Source organism: Onychomys torridus, chromosome 17 (assembly GCF_903995425.1).
Source record: "Onychomys torridus chromosome 17, mOncTor1.1, whole genome shotgun sequence".
NCBI lineage: Eukaryota > Metazoa > Chordata > Mammalia > Rodentia > Cricetidae > Onychomys > Onychomys torridus.
In genome coordinates, this window is record NC_050459.1 from 16767442 (window position 1) to 16790176 (window position 22735).

The 22735-nt window shown below is 43.7% G+C and overlaps 1 protein-coding gene across 1 annotated transcript; it reads right to left on the bottom strand.

Annotated features, from left to right (window-relative positions):
• Positions 1-1501: 1501 nt before the first annotated feature.
• Positions 1502-19784, bottom strand: Ckap2 (cytoskeleton associated protein 2). The gene is made up of 9 exons (XM_036166566.1): positions 19658-19784; positions 10915-10996; positions 9914-9986; positions 9039-9826; positions 7859-8063; positions 6630-6800; positions 5003-5072; positions 3214-3463; positions 1502-2304 (listed from the first exon to the last, which is right to left on the bottom strand). The coding sequence occupies exons 1-9, from the start codon at positions 19767-19769 to the stop codon at positions 2058-2060; spliced, it is 1998 nt and encodes a 665-aa protein (XP_036022459.1). The 5' UTR covers positions 19770-19784; the 3' UTR covers positions 1502-2057.
• Between the last annotated feature and the right edge of the window lie 2951 nt (positions 19785-22735).

The following is a 22735-nucleotide window of genomic DNA, read 5'->3' on the forward strand; positions in this document are numbered from 1 at the left end:
AGATATACTGTGTTAAATGTTATACAAATTACTTTTTTTGTTTTTTCGAGACAGGGTTTCTCTGTGTAGCTTTGCGCCTTTCCTGGAACTCCCTTTGGAGACAGGCTGGCCTTGAACTCACAAAGATCCACCTGGCTCTACCTCCTGAGTGCTGGGATTAAAGGCATGTGCCACCAGTGCCCGGCACAAATTACTTCTTTTACTCTTCAGAATCATTGCCACTAGAATATTCTTTTATTATCCACATAGTTGTATTGTTTCTATTGTTTCTAATGCTGCTCTGCAAGGTCACAATGGGGAGAGCACCTGAAGAACTGTCAATGAAACCAAGAATGAGCACTGGCAGTGCAAGAGAGAGTCAGGAGAAATGACGACCTAGAGTCCATTACTGGCAGAAGAGGCACTTTATCAGGCAAGTCATTAAACAGCATTAAGGAGAGAGGAGAGGGAGCCAGCTCAGGGTTCCTCAGCTTCAGCACTGTTGACATTCGGGACTCTAATTCTTTGCTGAGGTTGTGGTCTGTATCTCTGGCCTCTGCCCACAAGATGACAGCAGTATTCACAACTCCATTTCCCCATCGTTCTATTTTTTTGAAACAGGGTTTCATTATGAACACCAGACTGGCCTGGAAACCACAAATCTGCCACCTCTGCAGGGGATTAAATGTGTGAACCACTACCTTGACAACCAAAAATGCCTTGATTTTGAAAATGCCTGAAGGGAAGGACAGACCCAGATTCAATTCTCAGTTCCTGCATGGCAGCTCACAACTAGCTGTTACTCCACTCCCAGGGGTTCCTACACCCTCTTCTGGTTTCTGTGGACACTGTACTCATGGGATGCATAGATATACATGCAGGCAAAACACTCATGCACATAAAAATAAATCTCAAAAAAATTAAACACATGCCCTGGGAAAGGTGGGAGTGGTACAGACTGCCTGTGGCTGAGATCCAAGTGTGGCTGTATAGATTAAACATCAGAGGATGAGAATTGGGGCTGAGCATGTGGCTCATCCATCCAGTACATGCTTAGCATGCATGAAGCTTTCGGTCCCCAGGCACCACCAATTTTTGAATCTGAATTATCCCTAGTAAGCTTGTTTAAAATGCCTGGTTTCCAGCCTGGGACACTGTTCTAGGGAGCCTGTGAAGGTTATACCTGCCCTAGAGGTTTTCCCAACACTGTGTAAGCAGTGTTCTCTATCCTCTGCAGCAGACAGGCCCATTCCCCTACCATGCCTTCCTCAGCATGGTGGACTGCACTCTGAAAGAGTCAAACTCTCCTTTGTTTCTGTCAGGTATTTTTATTTCATTTTATTTATTTATTTATTTATTATGAATACAGTGTTCTGCCTGCATCCCTGCAGGCCCGAAGAGGGCACCAGATCTCATTACAGATGGTTGTAAACCATCATGTGATTGCTGGGAATTGAACTCAGGACCTCTGGAAGAACAGCCAGTGCTCTTAACCTCTGAGCCATTTCTCCAGCCCCTCTGTCAGGTATTTTATCACAACAAAAAAAAGTAAGAAATGCAAATACAAATTTAGCAATGTATTTTGAAGGCAAAGTTTAAATCCAGCTACTGTAGCCAAAGTATTTCTTCTTGCAGTGCTTAAGACTGGATCCAGGGCCTTGCAATGTTAGCAGAGTGCTCTATGGGGACCACATCCTGAGCCCACATAACCTATTTGTTGAAATAAGTGCCATATTGCAGCATACTATAGCCCATATTAGGGTCCTAAGGTCAGTTCCATCATTAACTAAGTCAATCAATAAATGAAATGTCACTGGAACACTATACAGATATTTATTATAAACATATTAAGTACAAAGTCACTGTAAAAATATAAATTTATATAGACTACATTTTCTGACTATGCAGCACTAGTGTAAGGAATTAGTAAAGTGAAGAAGCTATCATGAGATCTTAAAAACAAACAAGCTAATGAAGTTCACTGTACTGTACTTCGGCACAGGGGCAGCTTCAGACCTATAAAGCTGTATGTAACAAACCACCACAGGAATAAGACAACAGCTCCTTGCTCAGGAGCACTATTTCTCTCCCACTAGGTCAGTCTCAGAGAACATGGGGCACAGTGATGCATTAGGACGGCAAATGAAAGCATCCTCTCCCAACTCAGACAGCTGTTCCAGGGAAGACACAGAAGGGTCGTGGTCTTTTAACATGTCCGGCAGCTGTAAAGCCTTCTCTTGAATGCGTCGTGAACGCCTCACTGGTGTGAGAAACTTTAGCTCTTTAAATGTGGAATTTTTACCATGTTGTATCTTCTTTTTCATACTGAAAAACAGAAAAATATTTCACAAATTCAAAAACACGTTCAAGTGTTTATCTTATACTTTTATTGTTTCTCACAGTGTACTTCTATGTGGCACCCATGTGCCAGACTGTCTTATAGAAAGGGAGAGGCAACACAAGTTCCGAGAAGTGAGCAATTTGCTTTATGTGGTCCTTCGAGTAGCTGTAAAAGCCTGATTTCTCACTTCCAGCACTACAGCTATTAATACACTGATAAATGTAAACCAAAAATGTCTTCATTTTGAAAATGCTTGGAGGGAAGGACCCAGGTTCAAATCCTAGCCTCACAAGACAGGTAGCTCACAACTATCTAAAGTTATTCCAGTCCCAGGGGAATCCAACACCCTCTTCTGGCTTCTGTGGGTATTACACTCATATGGTATAAAGATACACATACAGGCCAAACACCCGCATACAAAAAAAATAAATCTTTAAAAAAAAATGCTTGGGGGAATGGGCAGTGGTGGTGCTCCCCTTTAATCCCAAAACCCTGGGAGTCAGAGCCAGGCAGATATCTTGTCTGGGAAAAAAAAAAAAAAGCCTGGGGGAAGGTGAAGGTGGTACAGATTGCCTGTGGTGGAAACAAGTCTAGCTTTTGTAAAGGGGCACAATGTAGGAAAAAACAAAGCCAGTACAGTAATTGAAAGGTGAAATGTCCCAATGACTTTATACTTGGATTTTTTTTTTCTGGTTTTGTTTGAAACAGGGTAGTCTAGGCTGGACTTCAATCCACAGCAGCCTGCCTGCCTCAGTCTCCCCAGTGTTGCAATTACAGACATGAGCCATCATGATCAGGGCTCTGGATTTGACCCTTAGCATTAACATTTATTTTTTTAAACAAAATTACCACTGAAGCTTGAAACCAAATCCCATTCCAGTTTAAACATTTACCTTTGCAAGCCTGGTGTAGAAGATACATTATATCTAATTAGGCAGCCTGCTTCCATTTTTGAATCAGGGGTTATAAAATGGTCGGTTTGATCTTTTATTTTGCTGTCTTGGTTGTCCTCACAACCTTCAACGTTTCTATGACACTCCATCTCCTCTCCTGGATTTCCTGGTTCCAGACCGACACTTGTTTCTTCAATTTTGACTTCCTGGGTATGTTCGTTGGTTGCATGAGGCTCCTCACTGTTTTCTCCTACAAAAAAATTTGAAGATGTAAACTTAAAAATTCAAAATGACAGAACCAAACTGCATGTCCCAATCATTACTTTTTCTATGTACAGACTGCTGCCAAGGGTTTAACAAATACTTACTATCCTTTGTGCAGATACAAATTTAAGAATGAAACCACCCCAGTTCTTAAGATTATGTCCCATGAAAGACAGTTGAAGAACAACTAACTATTAAATGAGGAAACACTGTAAGTGAAGTAAGATCAGAGGGTTTTGGTACCTATAAAAAGGAATGTACTAGCTAGATTAATGTCTACTTGACACAGGCTAGAGTCATTTGGGAAGAGAGAATTTCAATTGAGAAAATACCCACCCAAGACTGCTCTATGGGCAAGCCTGTGGGGCATTGTCTTATTAATGAGTGATGTGGTTGGGCCCATCCCAAAGGAAATGGCGCTACTTCTGGGTGTGTGGTCCTGAGTAATAAGAGCCCCTTCTGTAGCAAAGGCCAAGCTAACTACCAGAAAGCCAGATCCCAACAAGGACAGAGACTCCCTGCTAGATCAGAGGTCACACTGGCCACTAGAAATCCAAGCCACAAGTACTAGAAGACCAAAAGGAAACAAACCAAGGAACAAAACACCCATCCAAGAAGGACAAAATCAGAAATCAGGATCTAGACCTATAATCATCTCAAAACCAGATTCCTAAATTCCAGTGTAAGAATACAGTCAATTAAAAAAAAAAAAATGGGTTGGGGATTTAACTCAGTGGTAAAGTGCTTTCCTAGCAAGTGCAAGGCTCTGGGTTCAGTCCTCAGCTCAAAAAAACAAAAAAACAAAAAAACAAAAAAAAAAAAAAAAAAAAAACACCACAGTCGATAAAAGCCAGGGCAAAACCGCACCACCAGCAAGACCTGAATATTCCAAAGCAGCGAAGCACAAGGCAGGCCTCAGCGAAACATTTCACTATTAGGATAAGAATTTGTACTGTGTCAAGCTGAGAACAGAAAAATAAATAAAAATGGGGAAGAAAAAAAAGGAGGAAGCCAGTAGTAAGTAACAGCACTCCTCCATGGCCCCTGCCACAGCTCCTGCCCCGACTCCCCTCAGTGATGGACTGTGATGCAGAACTGAAATAAACCCTTGGGTGGTGTTTTACACAGCAATCGGAAGCCGGACTAAACTAGGAATTACGCTTACGGCACAGGAAGATAGATACTGGGGAGGCTTCAAAAGTAACATTTAGAATGAGTCCTGAAAGCAAGTACTGGACAGGACCAAAGGTCTTCTAAACAACAGCAGCAACAACAACAACAACAACAGCAACAACAACAACAACAACAACAGCAACAACAACAACACCAGCACCAGCACAAGGCTGCTGTGCTGGTGATCACAGTCACAGTGTCGCCAGCCCTAAAGACATCCACTGAAGTTTAGAAGCAGGTCAGTGCAAGTACATGGAGAAGAAGACCTGACTTCTTAAAAGTTAAATAAAATAAAAGGAAAACAAACCAGTAGATTTTAGCAAAATTGCAATTCACCTGAAGGAAAACTTACCCAAATTAACTTTTTCTTGACTCTTCATTGTTAGAATATCTATGACTGTTTGTCGCATCTCTTCAATAGGCTTAAATTAAAAAAAAAAAAAAATGTTTGTTAACAAAAGAGTTTATATGGTCAAAAATAAGGTTATTTCGGGGCTGGAGAGATGGCTCAGAGGTTAAGAGCACTGACCGCTCTTCCAGAGGTCCTAGGTTCAATTCCCAGCAACCACATGGTGGCTCACAACCATCTGTAATGAGATCTGGCGCCCTCGTCTGTGTACATAATAAATAAATAATCTTTTTTAAAAAAAGGTTATTTCAATAGAAAATATTAGACACAGTGAAAATTTTTCCAATCTTAAACATTTGTTTTTAAGATTGAAAGTGATTATTTTATTTCAACTTAATAGAATAAGAAAAGTGAACTTAAAGGACAGAATTTTATCATTAAAAGAAAAAAATCCTCTAATTTTTAGGCCTTTGATAACTAGTAATGCTTGTTTGATTGGAACAAAATTAATGAGCAGATGGGAAGTTATCCTCTGTTCACAGCTGATTATACTGCCTGAAAGGTCTTTTTAAAAACATTTTGGGCTGGAGAGATGGCTCAGGTGAAGAGCACTGACTCCTCTTCCAGAGGTCCTGAGTTCAATTCCCAGCTACCACATGGTGGCTCACAACCATCTGTAATGGGATCTGGCGCCCTCTTCTGGCCTACAGGGATACATGCAAGCAGAACACTGTATACATGATAAATAAATAATCTTTAAAAAAAAGAAAGAAGATTTAAAAAACATTTTAGCCGGGCGGTGGTGGCGCACGCCTGTAATCCCAGCACTCGGGAGGCAGAGGCAGGTGGATCTCTGTGAGTTCGAGGCCAGCCTGGTCTACAGAGCTAGTCCAGGACAGGCTCCAAAGCTACAGAGAAACCCTGTCTCCTGGGAAAAACAAAAAAAATTAAGTCCTAGTTGTATTTTGTCTCACACTATTAAATTCATCTCTGACTATCTTAGGGTTGGTCAACCCAACATATTTCACATGTTCAAATTTCACTGTCTAAAAGATAGTGAAAGCACTTTCTATGTTCCTTAGAGCCACCCTGCTTGGTGACACAAGATTAGTTATGAAATGGAAGCCCTGGTTCAGTCCTAGTTTCAGAACTCAGTCCTAGAATCATCAGTTAAGGCCTGCTCTATGTCAGCCCTCCTCCACGGTCTCTACCTACAGCCTAGGCTCTCACATCACATCACTACGCCAGCAGCACACTGTTATGTAACAGTGTCCCCTCTGGTCCGTCATAGGAATCACATAGGAGGCTATTTTGTGCTAAAATATCGTTTCATTTACATTTCATTTATATTTCAGCATGTATCCATTTTCTGAAGCCTTATAACCCTTAGTACACAGATGAAAAGTGTTGGAAGGTTGAATGGAAACATGCACGATGCAATCCTTGTAGTGTGCACTGTCTCTTCTGCTCCACACTGAACCCTGTGCCTCCATGTGCCACTGACCTACACTTCCAGGTCCTTTTGTAGCCTTCTAACACTCAATCTTATCAAGTTACACCATGATGTGCTCCAAAATAACTCTGAATTGTTCACACTGTAAAACTGAAGATCAGTCCATTTTGATCTTACCTGAGCCCCTGCCAGAATGGCCTTCTCATAGATTGAGATAATATTTTCAATAGGACTTGTGATTGGCTCAATACGTACAAGACATATCCAATATTTAACAAGTTTTTTGGCATCTGGAATATTATGAATCAGGTCATTCAATGTGCCTAAAATTTCTTCTTTTGGGCATCCCTAAAATACCAAGAGATAAAATGTGTGAGCTACAAATTACGAATTATGAACAAGAACAATGAGCAATATAAAAAGTTCCTAGTGGGAGCCAGTTACACAGCCTAGCAGTCAAGAGCATGTGATGCTCTCTCCATCAGAGAACCTGCGTGGGTTCCTGGAACCCCTGTTGGGCAGCTCACAGTTGACTATAAATTCCAGATTCAGGGATCTGACACTTTCTGGCCTCCACTGGCATCTGCATACATGTGATACACATAAATGAGAGGGCTGGGGAGCCCGAGCAGAGCCAGAACAGGTTTCTAATAGCCCTGCCGGGGACCAGGCCTTAGTTCCAGTTTACTGGATGGAACTGGCTGGAGCTGAGCAAGCAGTTCTCGGGAAGACCACAGCTCAGGGGCAACCAATCAGCAGGCACCCCACAGCCTTTTGAGGGCTCAGCAGGCACCCTGAAGCCCCTTCTGCTGGCTCAGCAGATGTTCCCCTCCACCCACCAGCCTTCTACTAGCTAAAGATAGCTTTTCCTACCCTCCTGTCTAGAAGCCCCTAACCACTACAGCCGCCAACCAATCAGCTCCCAGACTAATCTTTCTTCTACCAATCAGCACCAGATTAATCCCTCCTCCTTGGAACTCCCTTAACTTTGCTTAAAAAAGAACTTGTGACCTCCCTTGGGGGTTGATACTTGCCACCCCATCATGCTGGAAATAAACGCTCTTGCTAAACTGCATATGTGACTGTTGGTCTTTCTTGGGGGCTTCTCTCTGACCCTAACAACTCATTTGAGTACATAAATAAAATCTTTTAAAAAACATATCTAAATTATGTACAAAAATGAGGGCTCTACCTAGAAGGCTGGAGATGGCCCTGTGGTTGAGAGCACTGGCTTACTCTGCCAGGGGATCTGGGTTCAGTTCCCAGGACCCACATGGTGGCTCACAACTATCTGTAACTAGGGTTCCAGGGGATCTGACACCTCTTCTATCCTCTGCAGGCACCGGGCACACACATGGACATACATCCAGGCAAAACAGCTATACATATTTTAAAAAGGACTCTACCTCATTAATCAGGTTCAGGCATTCAGAAATGGTCTTGTTTACTTTTTCAGTAAATAGCCTCTGTTCATCTTCTTCTGCCATGGTAGTCCAAAAGGATTCGACTGGGTTTTCACTTGGTCCTTTGGGCTCAGACTGATGAGCTATTAAATTCGGAGGCCTTTTTAGCCCTCTTCCTTTGCCAGTTCTCCACTCAGTCATTCGAGATCTACAAGCAGAAGCAGTACACTGACATTATTTTGATTTTGATGATGGCATCCTGCTAAATGGAGTGGGTGAATATATTTCAAATCTGGGGCTGGAGAGATGGCTCAACAGCACCAGCTGCTCTTCCAGAGAACCCTGGTATGAATGAACCCAGCACCCACATGTGGTTCACAACCATGAGCAACTCCAGTTCCAGAGGACCTGACACCTTTTTCTGGCCTCTGTGGGCACCAGGAACACACATGGTGCAGACACATCCATGTATGCAAAACACCCATACACAAATCAAGAAAACTAAATTATAAAGTGGTGGAACATACAAAATATTTGTTTGCAGAGATGAACTCTTGAATATAACAAGATCAAATATGTTCAAAGGATCCAAGAATGGGAGCTGGGGAGATGGCTGAGAGGTTAAGGGTTCTTACTGCTCTTGCAGAGGACTCCGGTTTGGTTCCTCACACCAACATCAGGAGGCTCACAACCACCTGTAACTCCGGTTCCAGAGGAGCCAATGCCCTCTCACACACACACACACACACACACACACACACACACACACATCCCTGGGAGGCCTGCTTGTTTCTGAAGGGGTCTGGGGGAAAGTAGAGGTGGGGAGAGGAACTGGGAGGAGGGGAGGGAGGGGAAACTGCTGTTGGGATGTAACGTTTGAGAAAAGAATAAAAACAATAAAATAAATTCTAAAAAAAAAAAAAAAAAAAAAAGAACCAAAAAATGGCTATGTTATAAATATTTCTCAATTGTTATTAGCGTTCAGCTGAGATCAAAAAGCAACCAGCAAACTACATTTAAAACATATAACTTTTTGGTCTTTTTACTCCATACATAAATCTGACTGCGTGGCAGAAAATAATCAATTAAAGGAATTCTAACACATTCAAAGGAATTACAAGCCAAATTCACATACGGTATTCTACTGAAAACTAAGAAGACAAAGTGAATTTCATCTACTTACTTTCTCTCCTCTGTACTTTCTCTGGGCGGAACTGATCTATGAACAGTCGCTCCTGCTATTGTGTATCTGCGCTGGTCAGTATTTTTTGACTTTTCTATCAGTCTGGTATTAGACAAATTAGTCCTGGCTACACCTTCAGATGTCACGCTTCTTGATGGTGCCTTGTCTCTTTTTCTGTCCTGAGGATGGGTATCAACAACGGACGCAACTGCTTCTGATCGTAGAGATTCTTTTTTAAAAGGTCCTTTCCTGACTGTCACATTGGCAGGCGCCCTGCCGAGGCCCTGTTTCGCAGTGCCCTGGGTATCACCGTGGAGGCTCCTAATAGGCGGTCGCACAAGTGTGTTCTTTGATGTAGTGCTCACAGATTTAGCGTTGACACACTTGGTGGCAGCAGTCACGTGTGAGGCTCTTATACTGATGGCGCTGGCAGGCACAGACTGAGCCTTTGCGGCTTTGGACACAGTAGCAGGAAGTTTCTTGCTTGCTGCAGGATTCTCGCCTTTGACACTCGGAAGCTTTCTAAATGAATTAATCTTGGACTGAACAACCTGGCCATGATAATAACCAAGCGCTCGTTTTTTGGGCACGTCGGCGTCCTGTCTGGGCTTTTCTGCTGTTGCTTGCATCTTTTTATTGTCTTTAAGGTGACTTGCCTGGTCTGACATCATTGTCTGTCCTTGAAAATCACCTCGAGTTGATAACTGCACAGCTTGAATGTTAGCCTTCAGGTTGTGTCTTTCTGAACTGGTTACGTTCCTTGTGTTTCCAATATTTTCTTTATCGGCCTACAAGAGTTAAGAGGACTCAGTATTTCAGAACTCATTTCTTCATAACAATGTAGGGAAGGTCTGAGTGCTGGACACATATCTTACCATCTCCGTTTTGAGTTTCAGAATTCTCCTCCCTTCTTGGGCCTGATCTTCAGCCGTCTTCACTTTCTGATCTCTATTAATTAAAAATTTAATTAGTTCTGTATGAAGGAGATTTCCTTTTAGGGGAGGAAAGGGAGCGTGTGTGCACAAACTAAGCAAACGCCTACCACTGAACTAGTCAAGGCCCCACATTTTTAAATTTTAAATTGAGGCAAGTGAATTAAGATTTGTGCAGTTAATGGAGCAGACAAGATGCATTTAAAGCCTTAGTCCAATTTTTATTTATTTATTTTTTTTAGCCATAGACTAGTATAGTATCTGACTATCCCTTAGCAAATGATACCAACTGCATGTAAAATCAAGATAGGAAATAAAATATTTATTGTCAATTAGATATTCCAGTAATTCTAACAGATTCACAAATTCAGAGAATATTCTAAAGTGTGGAAACCATGTTATTTGGTAAATCTGACAAAATCTGGTATTTTAGAGCTAATGAAACTAATTCCTAACAACTGCAGAGCAAGATTATCACCCTCTAACTCTGCTTTTCTACTGGATGAAGTCCACCTAGGCAGAGGGTCACCTGCTGTCCTCAAAGTCACACATTCAAATATTAGTAACACCTAAAAGATTCTCTTCTTCTGTTTTGTTTGTTTTTGTTTTTCAAGACAGGGCTTCTGTGTAGCCCTGGCTGTCCTGGAACTCGCTCTGTAGACCAGGCTGGTCCCCTACTCTTTTGTGGTGCTTTTGGTGGCAAGCATTCTACTACTGAAATACATGTCCAGACCAGACCTCTTAATGCTTTTAAATATCACATGTTGAAGTAATAAGACCTGGAATCATAACTGCATTTATTATTGTGTTATTAAAATTTATTTCATTTTTTGAAAGTTAAATATGGTTAGTAGGAAAGTAAAAGTTACAAATGTGGTACATGTTAGGTTCTTAGTGGACAATTCTAATGTAATTCTGCACAACTGAATTAAACTTGACCTCACCTGGATATCTGATTTCCTTGTTTGTATGAAAACATTGTTTTTCGTGTTAACAGATATTCCTTGAGTTTTTCTTTTCTTTGTTCTAAAGAGGAAGGAGTAACAAAGTCAACTTTAGTTAAAACATCAAATGTGGTTGAATAACAGTTATCTTACTTGGAAAATTATTTTGAGATAGTATTGTCTGCACTGATGTAGAAGTAACTCAAATGAACAGAACTGGTGTTATAAAGAATTTGCTAACGAATTTGCTTAGGAGACATTAAATCACACTAAGCAGAGTTTAGCTAAGCCAGCGCTGCCCCCACAAACACCCCACAGGTAAGTGAGGCTAACCAGGCAGGTTAGAGGTAAGATTGAAGATGCTAGGATGTAAATGCTTATTCACTAGACTTCCTTTTGGCTCTAGTCACATACAAAGGGCATTTACTCTAACAGGCTGCTCAAGGTGAGCAGAGTAGGGTCAACCACCAAGTCCTGGTCTGCTATAAAAGTCCTCTGTGCTCTTATCAGTAAATCATAATTCTGCCAGGTAGGCAAAATGACCCTAGGTAAGTAACAGCTATTTGAAAATAACAACACTGATGTACTTAAGAAGTAATTCTGTCAATTATCTTAGCTGTGTCAATCTCTCATATGCCCAAAGTGTCCAGACAGGAAGTGTCCTGTCTGTTTAAATTGTTCCAAGTATTACCTGGAGCCAAGACCTGGAGTTTAATAATGACAGCACATGTGAAATGTACAAGCCTAAAGTATATATAAGCCAATGGTTCTGAACCTGTGGGTCACAACCCAGGGGTCACCTAAGACCATTAGAAAGCACAGATATTTATATTATGATTAATAACAGTAGCCTGGCAGCAGTGGCACATGCCTTTAATCCCAGCTCTTAAGAGGCAGAGCCAGGCATATCTCTGTGAGTTCAAGGCCAGCCTGGTCTACAGAGTGAGATCCAGGACAGGCACCAAAACTACACAGAAAATCCATCTTCAAAACAAAATAACAACAACAACAACAAAAATAACAGTAGCAAAATTACAGCTATGAAGTAGCAACAAAAATAATTTTATGGTTGGGGTCAGCACAACATGAGGAACTGTATTAAAGGGTTGCAGCATTAGGAAGGTTGACACCACTGATATAAGCTATTGAAATCTCTCCTCAAGGCCAGCTCTTCTTTGGGTGTTAGCCAAAACCTAGTTAAGCACTATTAAGGAGCCTTTCCTTCATTACTCTCTAAGTGTGTGGAGTGATTCCTCACAGGGAAGGCATGTAATGACATGCAACAAACACAGAGGTCCTCAGTAGATGTCTTTCTACAGTGTTGTATTGCTGGAAAGGCTGCTCAAATGGCTGGGGGGGCCCTGCAAGAAGAGTGCTCCCTGACCATTTCCAGCACCTCCTCTGCAGGGCACTCCAGACTCTCCAGTCAGAGATTAGGAAAATCCACCAGGAAACCTTCTGGACAAGGAAAGGTGTCAAGACTGACCCTACCCTGTGGGGTAGAGAGCTCAGATGGAGCTCAAGGAAGCTTCCCAGTAAAGCTGACAGTCAGATCCCGGGGTACACGAACTGGCTTCCCAGCAAAGCTGACAGTCAGATCCTGGGGTACACGAACTGGCTTCCCAGCAAAGCTGACAGTCAGATCCCGGGGTACGTGAACTGGCTTTGGAGCCCAGTCCCTATGGAGGAATACCTTGCTCAGCCTTAAGCCTGCCTCAATTTGATATGCCAGACTTTGCTGACTCCCCAAGGAGTGGATTGGGGGAGGGGGAGGTGTGTGAAAAGGGAGCAGGAGGAGGGGAGGGAGGGGGAAGGAACTATGGTTGATATATAAAATGAAAAAAATTTTTTAATAAAATTAAAAAAAGAAAACAATGGAGGGAACCAGGTGGTGGCACATGCATTTAATCTCAGCACTGGTAGGCAGAGGCAGGCAGATCTCTGTGAGTTCGAGGCCAGTCTGGGCTAGAGTTACAGGACAGGCTCCAAAACTACACAGAGAAACCCTGTCTCGAAAAACAACAATGAAAGAAAGAAAGGAAGGAAGGAAGGAAGGAAGGAAGGAAGGAAGGAAGGAAGAGAAAGAAGAGAAAGGAAGGAAGAGAGGGAGGGACGGAGCGTGGTAACGTCGGAATGGATGTGTGAGTGAAGGCGCTGTCTGGTCATCCGCCAGGAGAGCTCTCTGGTACGTCGCAGAGATGCCCCTGGAGTTGGGGGAGAGTAGGAACAACTTTCTTTGAGAAAATTCACTCTCTGTTCAGCTGGATTGAGCCAGATAAACTAGACTGCAAACTCATTTTCACCCTTGAAACCTGCATCATCTGTGCCCCCAGATAGGAGCTGCTGCTGGCCTCTGTCTCTCTGTCTCTCTCTGTCTCTCTCTGTCTCTCTCTGTCTCTCTCTCTCTCTCTCTCTCTCACACACACACACACACACACACACACACACACACACACACACACACACACAAAGGTCCAATTAAGACTTGGAGCTCCTTCCCTACAAAGAATTTTGAATCCTGCTCAGAACAGAAAATGGCTCTGGTACCTCTAAACGGAAAAGACCACTTCTCTAGCAGGGCACGAGTGGGCCATACAATCTCCATTGAGCCGTGCCTGGGCTAAAGTGGCTGCTGGAGCCTCTTGAGCAGTAGCTACAGTTGCAGCAGGAGGCCCCCTCCCTTTCTTTAACCCTAACCAGAAACCCAGGCATCCCTGCCAGCCAGGGAGACCAGGGGCCCCACCTCAGAGAGGCCACAGGGTGCACAGCTAGTTTTTCTGGGAAGGGAGCCCCTTAGCTGTGGTCTCTAGAGGGAGTCTGGAGTCATGCTGTGCCAAGTGCTGTGCCAAGTCCAGTTGCTTGCTCTTTCCACTTAGTCTGTCTGTTCTTGGGACTCCTTTGCCTTACGCTTGTGGAAGAAGTCACTGCGTGGTCAGAACAGCTAAGAGGTAAACTATTTCCAATATCTATTTCCAATAGAGCTCATGGTATAAAGATGCCTATAATAAACACAGCTAATGGGAAACATACATGGGGAGGCTAAAAGAGACCCACTATTTTAAATCTCTCAGTAGTAACTCCAGCAGCATAGATTTAACAGGGCTCCCTCAGCTAAATTGTGTCAGATGATGTAAACATGAATTTAAAGCTCCACATGCTAGTAAGTCAGGTTCTCCCAGCATCCCTCAGACCCTACTGTGATAGGGCATGGCTGGCTACCACACCCTCTACCCTGAACTCTCTGGCCCAGGGGCTGGGCTGCCCTTCCCTTCCCCCAGAGGCTCTTCCCTGTATAATCCAGACATTTAAGTTACCCTTTCTCTCCAGTACCTTTGGCCTCCAGGCTGCTGCACCTGGTTCCCTTCTCTCCTTTCTCCCTTCCCCTCCCCCCTGCCCCCACACCCAGCTCTGCCTGTTCATATCCACTCTGCACTCTCCTAGATACCTTGCCTCTGGCTATGCTCTCCCACATATCTACAATAAACGTTCTCCTCCACCACACCTAGGAGTCATGTCCTTCCCTTTCTTTTTTTCATTCACTTTACATAGAAACTTGCAGGGCCTAATAGTGTAACAGTATGTTCACGGGTGGTATTAATTTATTGTATTACCCTATGTGTGTAACTTGGATTCACCCTTCCTTTATTAAGGTGATGTTGCATATGTTCTAGCTAAACAACTGCCATCTTCAGAACTCCAGCTGTGGCTGCCTAAAATAATTACAGCTGGACATGTCAGATGTTAATATCCCCTCAAGGAGAAGAGTCAAGGTCTCTGTACCCTAACCTGAGGAGGGGCTCCTCCTAGCCAGCTGTATGCAATTAGGCTCTAATTTTATGGGGCCTCAAGGTTTCTGAAGATAGGGTATAAAAACTGTGAAAAACTACGGGGAGCCTTGAACTCAGAGATCAACTTGCCTCAGTTTCCCAAGTACTGGGATTAAAGGTGTGAGCCACCTTGCCCAGGTTGGTATTCACATTTTTTAAATTGTCCAGTCAAGGTGATTTATATGTAAAGCTTAAGATAGCTGGATGGGTCCAGGACTTAAAAAAAAAAAATGGTTTTCTAAAACTACAATTACAGATGTTTAGCTCTCTGAGTACTCAACCCAATGTGTTTGTTCTTGTTTACACAGAATATTCTTTCATTTAAGGTTATTGCTATCTCTAAAGTTCTGGATGAGACTGAACTTTCTCAGGATGTCAAAAAAAGTTAAGATATAAATTTGAAGTTATATCTCTAATAAGGGTTAAATCTTTTAGATAAGATAAATTAGATAAATAAATACAGGAACAAAACCATAAAAGCCTGAAGCCAAGCCAGAGGTCCGAACATGTCAAACAGGACTTAATGGACTTAACGGTTAAAATGATCTAATATTCCTATGCATATCATGGTCTATCCATGTTGACAAAAGCTGACTTGAAGATGTGTGTCTTGTCACTTGTGTCTTTGCTAACTTTGTTAAGCTTTAACTACCTGGAGAAACTGAGTCATCCAGAGCTGTGGTAAAAATTAATTGTATGCCTTTTATTCTTCTGTCTCCTGATGACAGCCAATCTTCTTGTTCTCTGCTATAATTATACTCTTGTGATAAAGTGAGCTACGGAATACAAAAGCTCTATTAAATTGACAGACTATAATTGTACTTTTGTGATAAAGTGAGCTACTGAATATAAAAGCTCTGTTAAATTGACTTAAGATTTTTTTTTTTTTAAACTATACTACCCAGGAGAAAGAGGTTCCCAGTTTCTTCCAGTTTCTCCGTGGGCTGTATTTATTGTATAAAGTGTATTTTGGTGCTAACAGAGCTTCAGTTTAAAAAACAAAAAAAGCTGGGGGTTGGGGATTTAGCTCAGTGGTAGAGCACTTGCCTAGCAAGCACAAGGCCCTGGGTTTGGTCCTCAGCTCCAGGGGCTGGGGGTTGGGGAAACTGTCATTTTTAAGGCTCAGAAATTTTAACAGGGATAATTTACCTTAGTACAAAATCCTCACATTGTTGAGAATTGCTAATTTATTGTAAACTGTTAAAACAAAGGTGATTTTGGGGGGGGCTGGGGATTTAGCTCAGTGGTAGACAAGGCCCTGGGTTCAGTCCTCAGATCCGAGAGAAAAAAAAGACAAAACAACAAAAAAACCAAAGGTGATTTTGGGCATAAAAATTAATGACCAGTCACTTATAAGTGATTAAATGGCTGGGTGGGTGGCAAACACCTTTAGTCCCAGCACTGGGGAGGCAGAGACAGGTGGAGCTCTGTGGGTTACAGGCCAGCTTGGTCTGCATAGTTAGTGCATTCCAGGACAACCAGGGCTAGAGAGAGAGAGAGAGACCTTGTCTCAAACTGAAATAAAAAAATTTATTAAATGATTAAATGTCCTTTACGTGCCCAGAATTGTGTTTGTAGTCACGGTAAGTACAAATGTAATTCATTTATTTACAGAGACAATATGAGAGAGACCAATTTATATCTTGAAGTACAGAGTCTTCTGCATATGCTGTCAAGGGTAAACCCTAAAGCAGGTAACTCAAAACAAGTTTAAAAGCAAACTTAAGGTTTGTTAAATAAAAAATAATTTTCAAAATCAGGCACATTAAAAAGGAACAACTAATTACAGAGAACTAAATGCTCAAGTAAAATGGGTCAAATTTACAATACACTTACATGATGGGCTCCAGTGATGCTTTCCCTGGGTAGGACAGATACCAGAGTAAGTTGCATGCTAGCCTCATTGCAGAATAAGGATACATGGGGAAGTAAGACTTGCCAGAGTCTCCTGTCTCCACTGTGCAGAGGAGACCAGAAAATGTCCTATCTATAGGGAAGATGAATCAGCCCTCATGTCTCCCTTGACAGGCAGATGGAGTCTCACCCAGTGGAGGATCTTTGAGTCTGCATCCACACCCTAAATGTCTCAAGCAACAAAAGCAAATAGCAATGACTTCACTCACTGTCTCCTGAACTGACTGAGGATGCTGCAAATGGGGGATCTTTTACCTGAGCCTGTCACCCAACTAGTATGAGACCTGAATGCTAGTTCAATTGGCCATGACCTTTGTCCTGGCTTCAATATTCCTTCTCTTGGCAAAGCTGGTGATCCAAGTCTCAGGATCAATAACAGATTATGTAAGGACTCCCCAGGAGAGTTTTAGATCATATAAGACAGAGCCTCTGTCAGAAGGCCAATCAGCGCCGGACAGTGGTGGCCCATGCTTTTAATCCCAGCACTAAGGCAGAGGCAGGCGGATCTCTGTGAGTTCGAGGCCAGCCTGGTCTACAGAGTGAGTTCCAGGAAAGGTGCAAAGCTACACAGAGAAACCCGGGAGAGGGGGGTGGGGGGGGGGGGAAGCCAATCACCAATCAGCACAGCAGGCTGAAACATGGGCACTCATTTAAACACTAAGTTGTAGGTGCCATCCTACCTGAGGAGGAGGAGACCTGGACTGTGACAGTCCACCTACACCAGCCTCTCATAGAAAAGAGCTCTTCAGCCCAGTTCCCAGTGCAAACCTGAAAGCCACGGCACATGACACAACATATGGTCCAAGCTTGCGGAATCCAACAGGAGACATTTGCAGATGGGGATCACAATGCCTCTTCCTCCCTTGGACTCATGGTAATACTAGCCGTAATGCTTCCTACAGGGCTAGCCACCATGGACTCCCATAGACTGGACACAAAGAATTTTACTAGCTCTGTTCTATCTCGTAATAACGGGTTTGTAAAAAATTATCTGGTTTCTTTAATGAGTTTCCCTGGCTGTGCATCCAAATGACAATTGGTCCTTGTAAATGATATATTTTTCTGAAAATGAACAGAGCCTCGCAACTCTATAAAAGGCCTAAATCTACTAGCTGCTGTTTGAATAAAGAGTGCTATTAATATGGTAACTAGTCAGGGACTAGTTAGAAACACGGTGCAGCACAGGGTGGAAAGTGTGGCCAACAGAAGGGAAGCCCTAGAGAGCCCCTGGTACTCTTAGAATGGCTATTGGAATTAAAAGGCTTGGTTAATGTCTCTTACAGGGCCCTACCTAATGCTGCAACCCTTTAATACAGCCCTCATGTCCTGGTGACCCCCAACCATAACATTATTTCATTGCTACTTCATAAGTGTCATTTGCTACTGTTATGAATCATGATGTAAATATCTGATATGCAACCCCAATGAGGTTGTGACCCATGGGTGGAGAACCACTGTATTAGGCCTTTGGGACCCAGAACCTGGCTTGCTGGAGCCTGTTTAGTGCCTCGTGTGGAGCTGTGGTAGAACCACCTCAAACACAGATGGTTCTGACCTCGAAGCTACTTTCTCAGGTGTTGAAAACAAGAGGACCCTGAGTGTTCAGTCCCCTACAACACAACATTTTTAAAACTGGAGCTTTACAGAAAAATTTTAATAGCTCCATCAGGGAGAATGATGACTCTGGCTGACAATTTATTCAGAAAAGAATAACACTGGTATACTTAAGTAATTCTGGCAATTACCTTTGCTGCGTCAAACTCCCACCTACCCAAGTGTTCAGACTTGTAGTCTGTTGCTGTTTAAACTGTCCAAAGTGTAACCTGGAGCGGGGACGCAACAGCATATGTAAAATGCACAAGCCTGCTGGGCGGTGGTGGCCCACACCTTTAATTAAGCACTTGGGAGGCAGAACCAGGTGGATCTCTGTGAGTTCGAGGCCACCCTGGTCTACAGAGAGATCCAGGAAAGGCGAAAAGCTACACAGAGAAACCCTTTCTCAAAAAGAGGACTGGCTGCTCTTCCAAGACCCGGGTTCCATTCCCAGCACCCATGTGACAGCTCACACTTTCTATAACTCCTATTCCAGGGGAATCCAACACACTCACACAGACACACATGCAGGCAAATCATCAAAAATCTAATTTAAAAAAATGCCCTACAGATTTGCCCACAGCCTGATCTTACGGAAACATTTCTCAATTTAGATTCTTTCCTCTCAGCTTGCATCTAGCTGGCACAAGTCTAGCCTGAATAGCCGGGCGTGGCAGCGCACGCCTTTAATCCCAGCACTCCGGAGGCAGCGGCAGGTGGATCTCTGTGAGTTCGAGAACAGCCTGGTCCACAAAGCAAGTTCCAGGACAGCCAGGGCCGTTACACAGACAAACCCTGTCTCAAAAAAAAAAAAAAAAAAAAAAAAAAAATCTAGCCGGAATGATGCTCACAACTGCCCTAAATAAGAAACACATTCTCTGGAGTCCAGGGTCAGGAGTGAGGCAGGCTATTGCTCAACGTAGAACAACTGGGGGGGTCCATCCTCAGCAGTGCAGTACCAGCAAAGACGGACGGGCATCGCAGACAGATAGACAGACACCACGATCCCTAGGGCACACCATTTCGACGTACGGTTCCAGAAAGCCAGTCTCCAAAAAACAACGGTAGAGAGGAGATACTAGTCTCCCAATTTGGGCCAACTTACAGAAGTTGGGTGAGAACATGCTTTCCGTATTATCGCCGCAGACCACTCCCCTCCGTCTGCCAAAATCAAGCAACAGCCCCAAGCCTCACCTGCCGAGCTCACACCGGGCGATCCCGCGCGCAGGCGCAGTCGGGGGTCCTTGCGGCCCCGCCCCCCCAGCCCCGAGCCCCGACCCCGGTGCTAAACCGCTGTCCTCCCCAGCTTCCAGCCCGGCGCGGGGCCGCGCGCTCCCCACGGCCAGCGGCCTAGGCTGTCAGGAGGCCGTGGGGCGGCCGAGCGGCCGAGGCCCCGCGCCGCCGCTCACCTCTGAAGGCCGGCTGGTCTCTCTTGGTCGGAGGCAGCTGCAGGTCCCGGGGCACCGGCAAGGTGTTCCTCGCAGCCCTGCCTGGACAGCGTTTCCTGGTCGCCTCTGCCATCTCTTAATGCGCGCGCCTCGGCGCCGGCGTGGATTGAATGGGCCAATGAGCGCGGAGGGGCGGGGCCTGGGCGAGGGGCGGGGCCTGGGCGAGGGGCGGGGCCGTCCCGGAGTCTGTAGCGTTGGCAAGCTGGCGTGAGGTTTCAAAAAATCGAAAGATGCTCTTTCCAGCTGGACAGACCACAGGGTCGGGGCGGGGCGGGGCGGGCTCGCTGAATCCTCGGGATGCAGCAGGACTGGGGTTGACAAGTCAGGACAAGTCCTCAGACACAGCCCCGAGCAAGGCAAAGGACAGCAGATGGCTGCTGGTGCGCTCACCGAGGGGAGCTCAGAACTTCCCTGAGGAGTACACAGTCACAAAGGCTCTTTTGAGCTGCCTAACGGAAGTGGGTTGTGATTACAATTCGCAAGCGAGATGAGCTCACATGTTAGCTGTCCATGTTTGCATAGCTTGCATTTTTATTTATTTATTTTGGGTTTGTTTTTTGGTTTTTTTGGGGTTTTTTTGTTTTGTTTTGTTTTGTTTTTTTGTTTTTGTTTTTGTTTTTGTTTTTTTTTTTTTGAGAAAGGGTTTGTCTGTGTAGCTTTTGAAACCTATCCTGGAACTTGCTCTGTAGACCAGGCTGGCCTAGAACTCACAGAGATCTGCCTGCCTCTGCCTCCCGATTGCTGGGATTAAAGGCGTGTGCCACCACTGCCCGGCTCAAAATCTTAAATTCAGATCTACCTTTGTACTGTTATTACTTTATTGAAATGTTTGTAATGTACCACAGGCTGACCTAGAACTTAGCCTCCTGAGTGCTAAGACTACAAGTGTATACCCAGTCCTTTTCATGCATTTGTGAACTTAAGCAAGAATAGGAGACAAGAAAAGAGAGACAGAGAAGAGAGAGAGAGAGAGGGCAGGCTATAACTGTTCCACCCAGGCAGTATGTAATTCTTCTGTGAGATAAACTAACGCTTTTGGACAGTTTTTCTTTGTTTGTATATTTACGTGTGCTACTATAACCTTTCAACTCCCATCATTTAAACGTCATCTATATAAAACCCAGACAGTCTGGCAGTGGTGGCTCACATCTGCAATGCCAGCCCTCAAGAAGATGATATGTGAAATATATTCCCAGAAAGAGGCTACATCTTCAAACTGGAACTTTTTGCAAGGCTGATTGATTAGAACCTCAGTGACGGTGGAGAGGCTGGAACATTGCAGGCCCAGGACCCAGCTACAATTTATCTTAGGCTGTCTTTAGTTGACTAAATAGCCATCCCTTCCCAACCTTGTAACAGCTCCTCCAGACCTTAGGACAACTGACACCATGTTGGAGGCCTTGTTTTATTTAAGCAAGAGAGAATGCTATTTTTCCAGGCCAGAGGGTCTCCCCAGCTAGCTCTCAGCTGTGGTCAGCTTTTCTACTATTTTCTCCCTTTTGTTCCCTCAGATCTTTTTGTTTGTTTGTTTGTTTGTTTTTTCAGCTCTAGGGATAGAACTCAGACCTATTCAAGTGCTCTGCCATTGAGCTACATCCCTGGAACTTCTGCAGGATTTTTTTTTTTTTTTTTTTTTTTTGCCTTTTTAAATTTCCTATTTTAGTATAGCTTTACCAACTTAGGAGAAGCTCTCATTTTTAAAGACATCACTGATTTACATACTCACTACAATATGGTTGATTGTTAAAGTTCCATTGGTGTTGCTGGGCGGGGTGGTACATGCCTTTAATCCCAGCACTCGGGAGACAGAGCCAGGCGGATCTCTGTGAGTTCGAGACTGGCCTGGGCTACAGAGTGAGTTCCAGGAGAGGCACCAAGTCGACACAGAGAAACCCTGTCTCCAAAAAAAAAAAAAAAAAAAAAAAAAAAGGCTTCATTGGTGTGCTGGCTAGTCTTGGTTATCAACTTGACTGTATCTGGAATCAACTGAAACCTAAGCAGCTGGACATGCCTGTGAGGGATTTTCTTGATTGGGTCATCTGAGGTGAGGAGCCATCCTAAATCTGTACACATCTAGTAGCCCATACAAGGACACAAAGGAAGCTTTTGCTTTTTGCCTGCTTGCCCTCACTCACACTGGCAAGTTCATCTATCCTGCTGCAGAGGGCATGCATTCCCTGGTATTAGAACCTACTTCTTCCGAATTCCAGTGTAGACTGAAGACTAGCAGAATCCCTTTAGCATCAGAGCCCCTGATTGAGACTGCTGAGATACAGTCTCATGGACTGAACAATTACTGGATTCTTGGAATTTCCACTGGGAGACAGTCACTATTGGACAATTTGGACCATAGACTAAGCGATGCTAATAAATCATTCTATCAGTTATTTTCTCTTAGAGAACCTTGACTAATACAACCAGACAGTTAATTTTGGGGGCCTGGGGAAGATAGCTTGCCTAGCAAGCATGAGGAACTAAGTTTTGATGCTTAAAACCCAGTTAATTTTATGTCTGTGATATAGGTGGAAGTTTCTGTCCTGTCTGCCAGCTCCCAAATAACCAACACAGAGACTTAATATTAATTATAAATGCTTGGCCAATAGCTCAGGATTATTACTAACTAGCTGTTACATTTTTATTTTTCCTTTGGAGCTGAGGATCGAACCCCGGGCCTTGTACTTGCTAGGCAAGCGCTCTACCACTGAGCTAAATCCCCACCCCCTAGCTGTTACATTTTAAGTTAACCCATATTCCTTATTTATGCTCTGCCCCATGGCAGTACCTATATTAGCATAGCACATTCATCTCCTGCTCCCTCTGTGTCTGGCTGGTGACTCCTCTGACTCTACCTTTCCTCATCCCATCGTTCTCAGTTTGGTGTTCTTGCCTAACTTTATCTTATTCAGCAATTGGCCAGTCAGCTTGTTTATTAAACCAATGGTAATGACAGATATTCACACATTGTACAGAAGGATTATTCCACAGCATTGTGAAATTCAACTTAATAGTTTTTTTTGTGTGTGTGTTTTGTTTTTTGTT

Bases quoted from the DNA above. Each gene is read 5' to 3' on its own strand.
- Ckap2 (XM_036166566.1), bottom strand. From the start codon at position 19,769: ATGGCAGAGGCGACCAGGAAACGCTGTCCAGGCAGGGCTGCGAGGAAC. The intron at 6,801-7,858 runs GTAGAGTCCTTT...TTGGTATTTTAG, and splicing joins GCCTGAACCTGATTAATGAG to GGATGCCCAAAAGAAGAAAT. The intron at 5,073-6,629 runs GTAAGATCAAAA...TTTTAATTTAAG, and splicing joins CCATTCTGGCAGGGGCTCAG to CCTATTGAAGAGATGCGACA.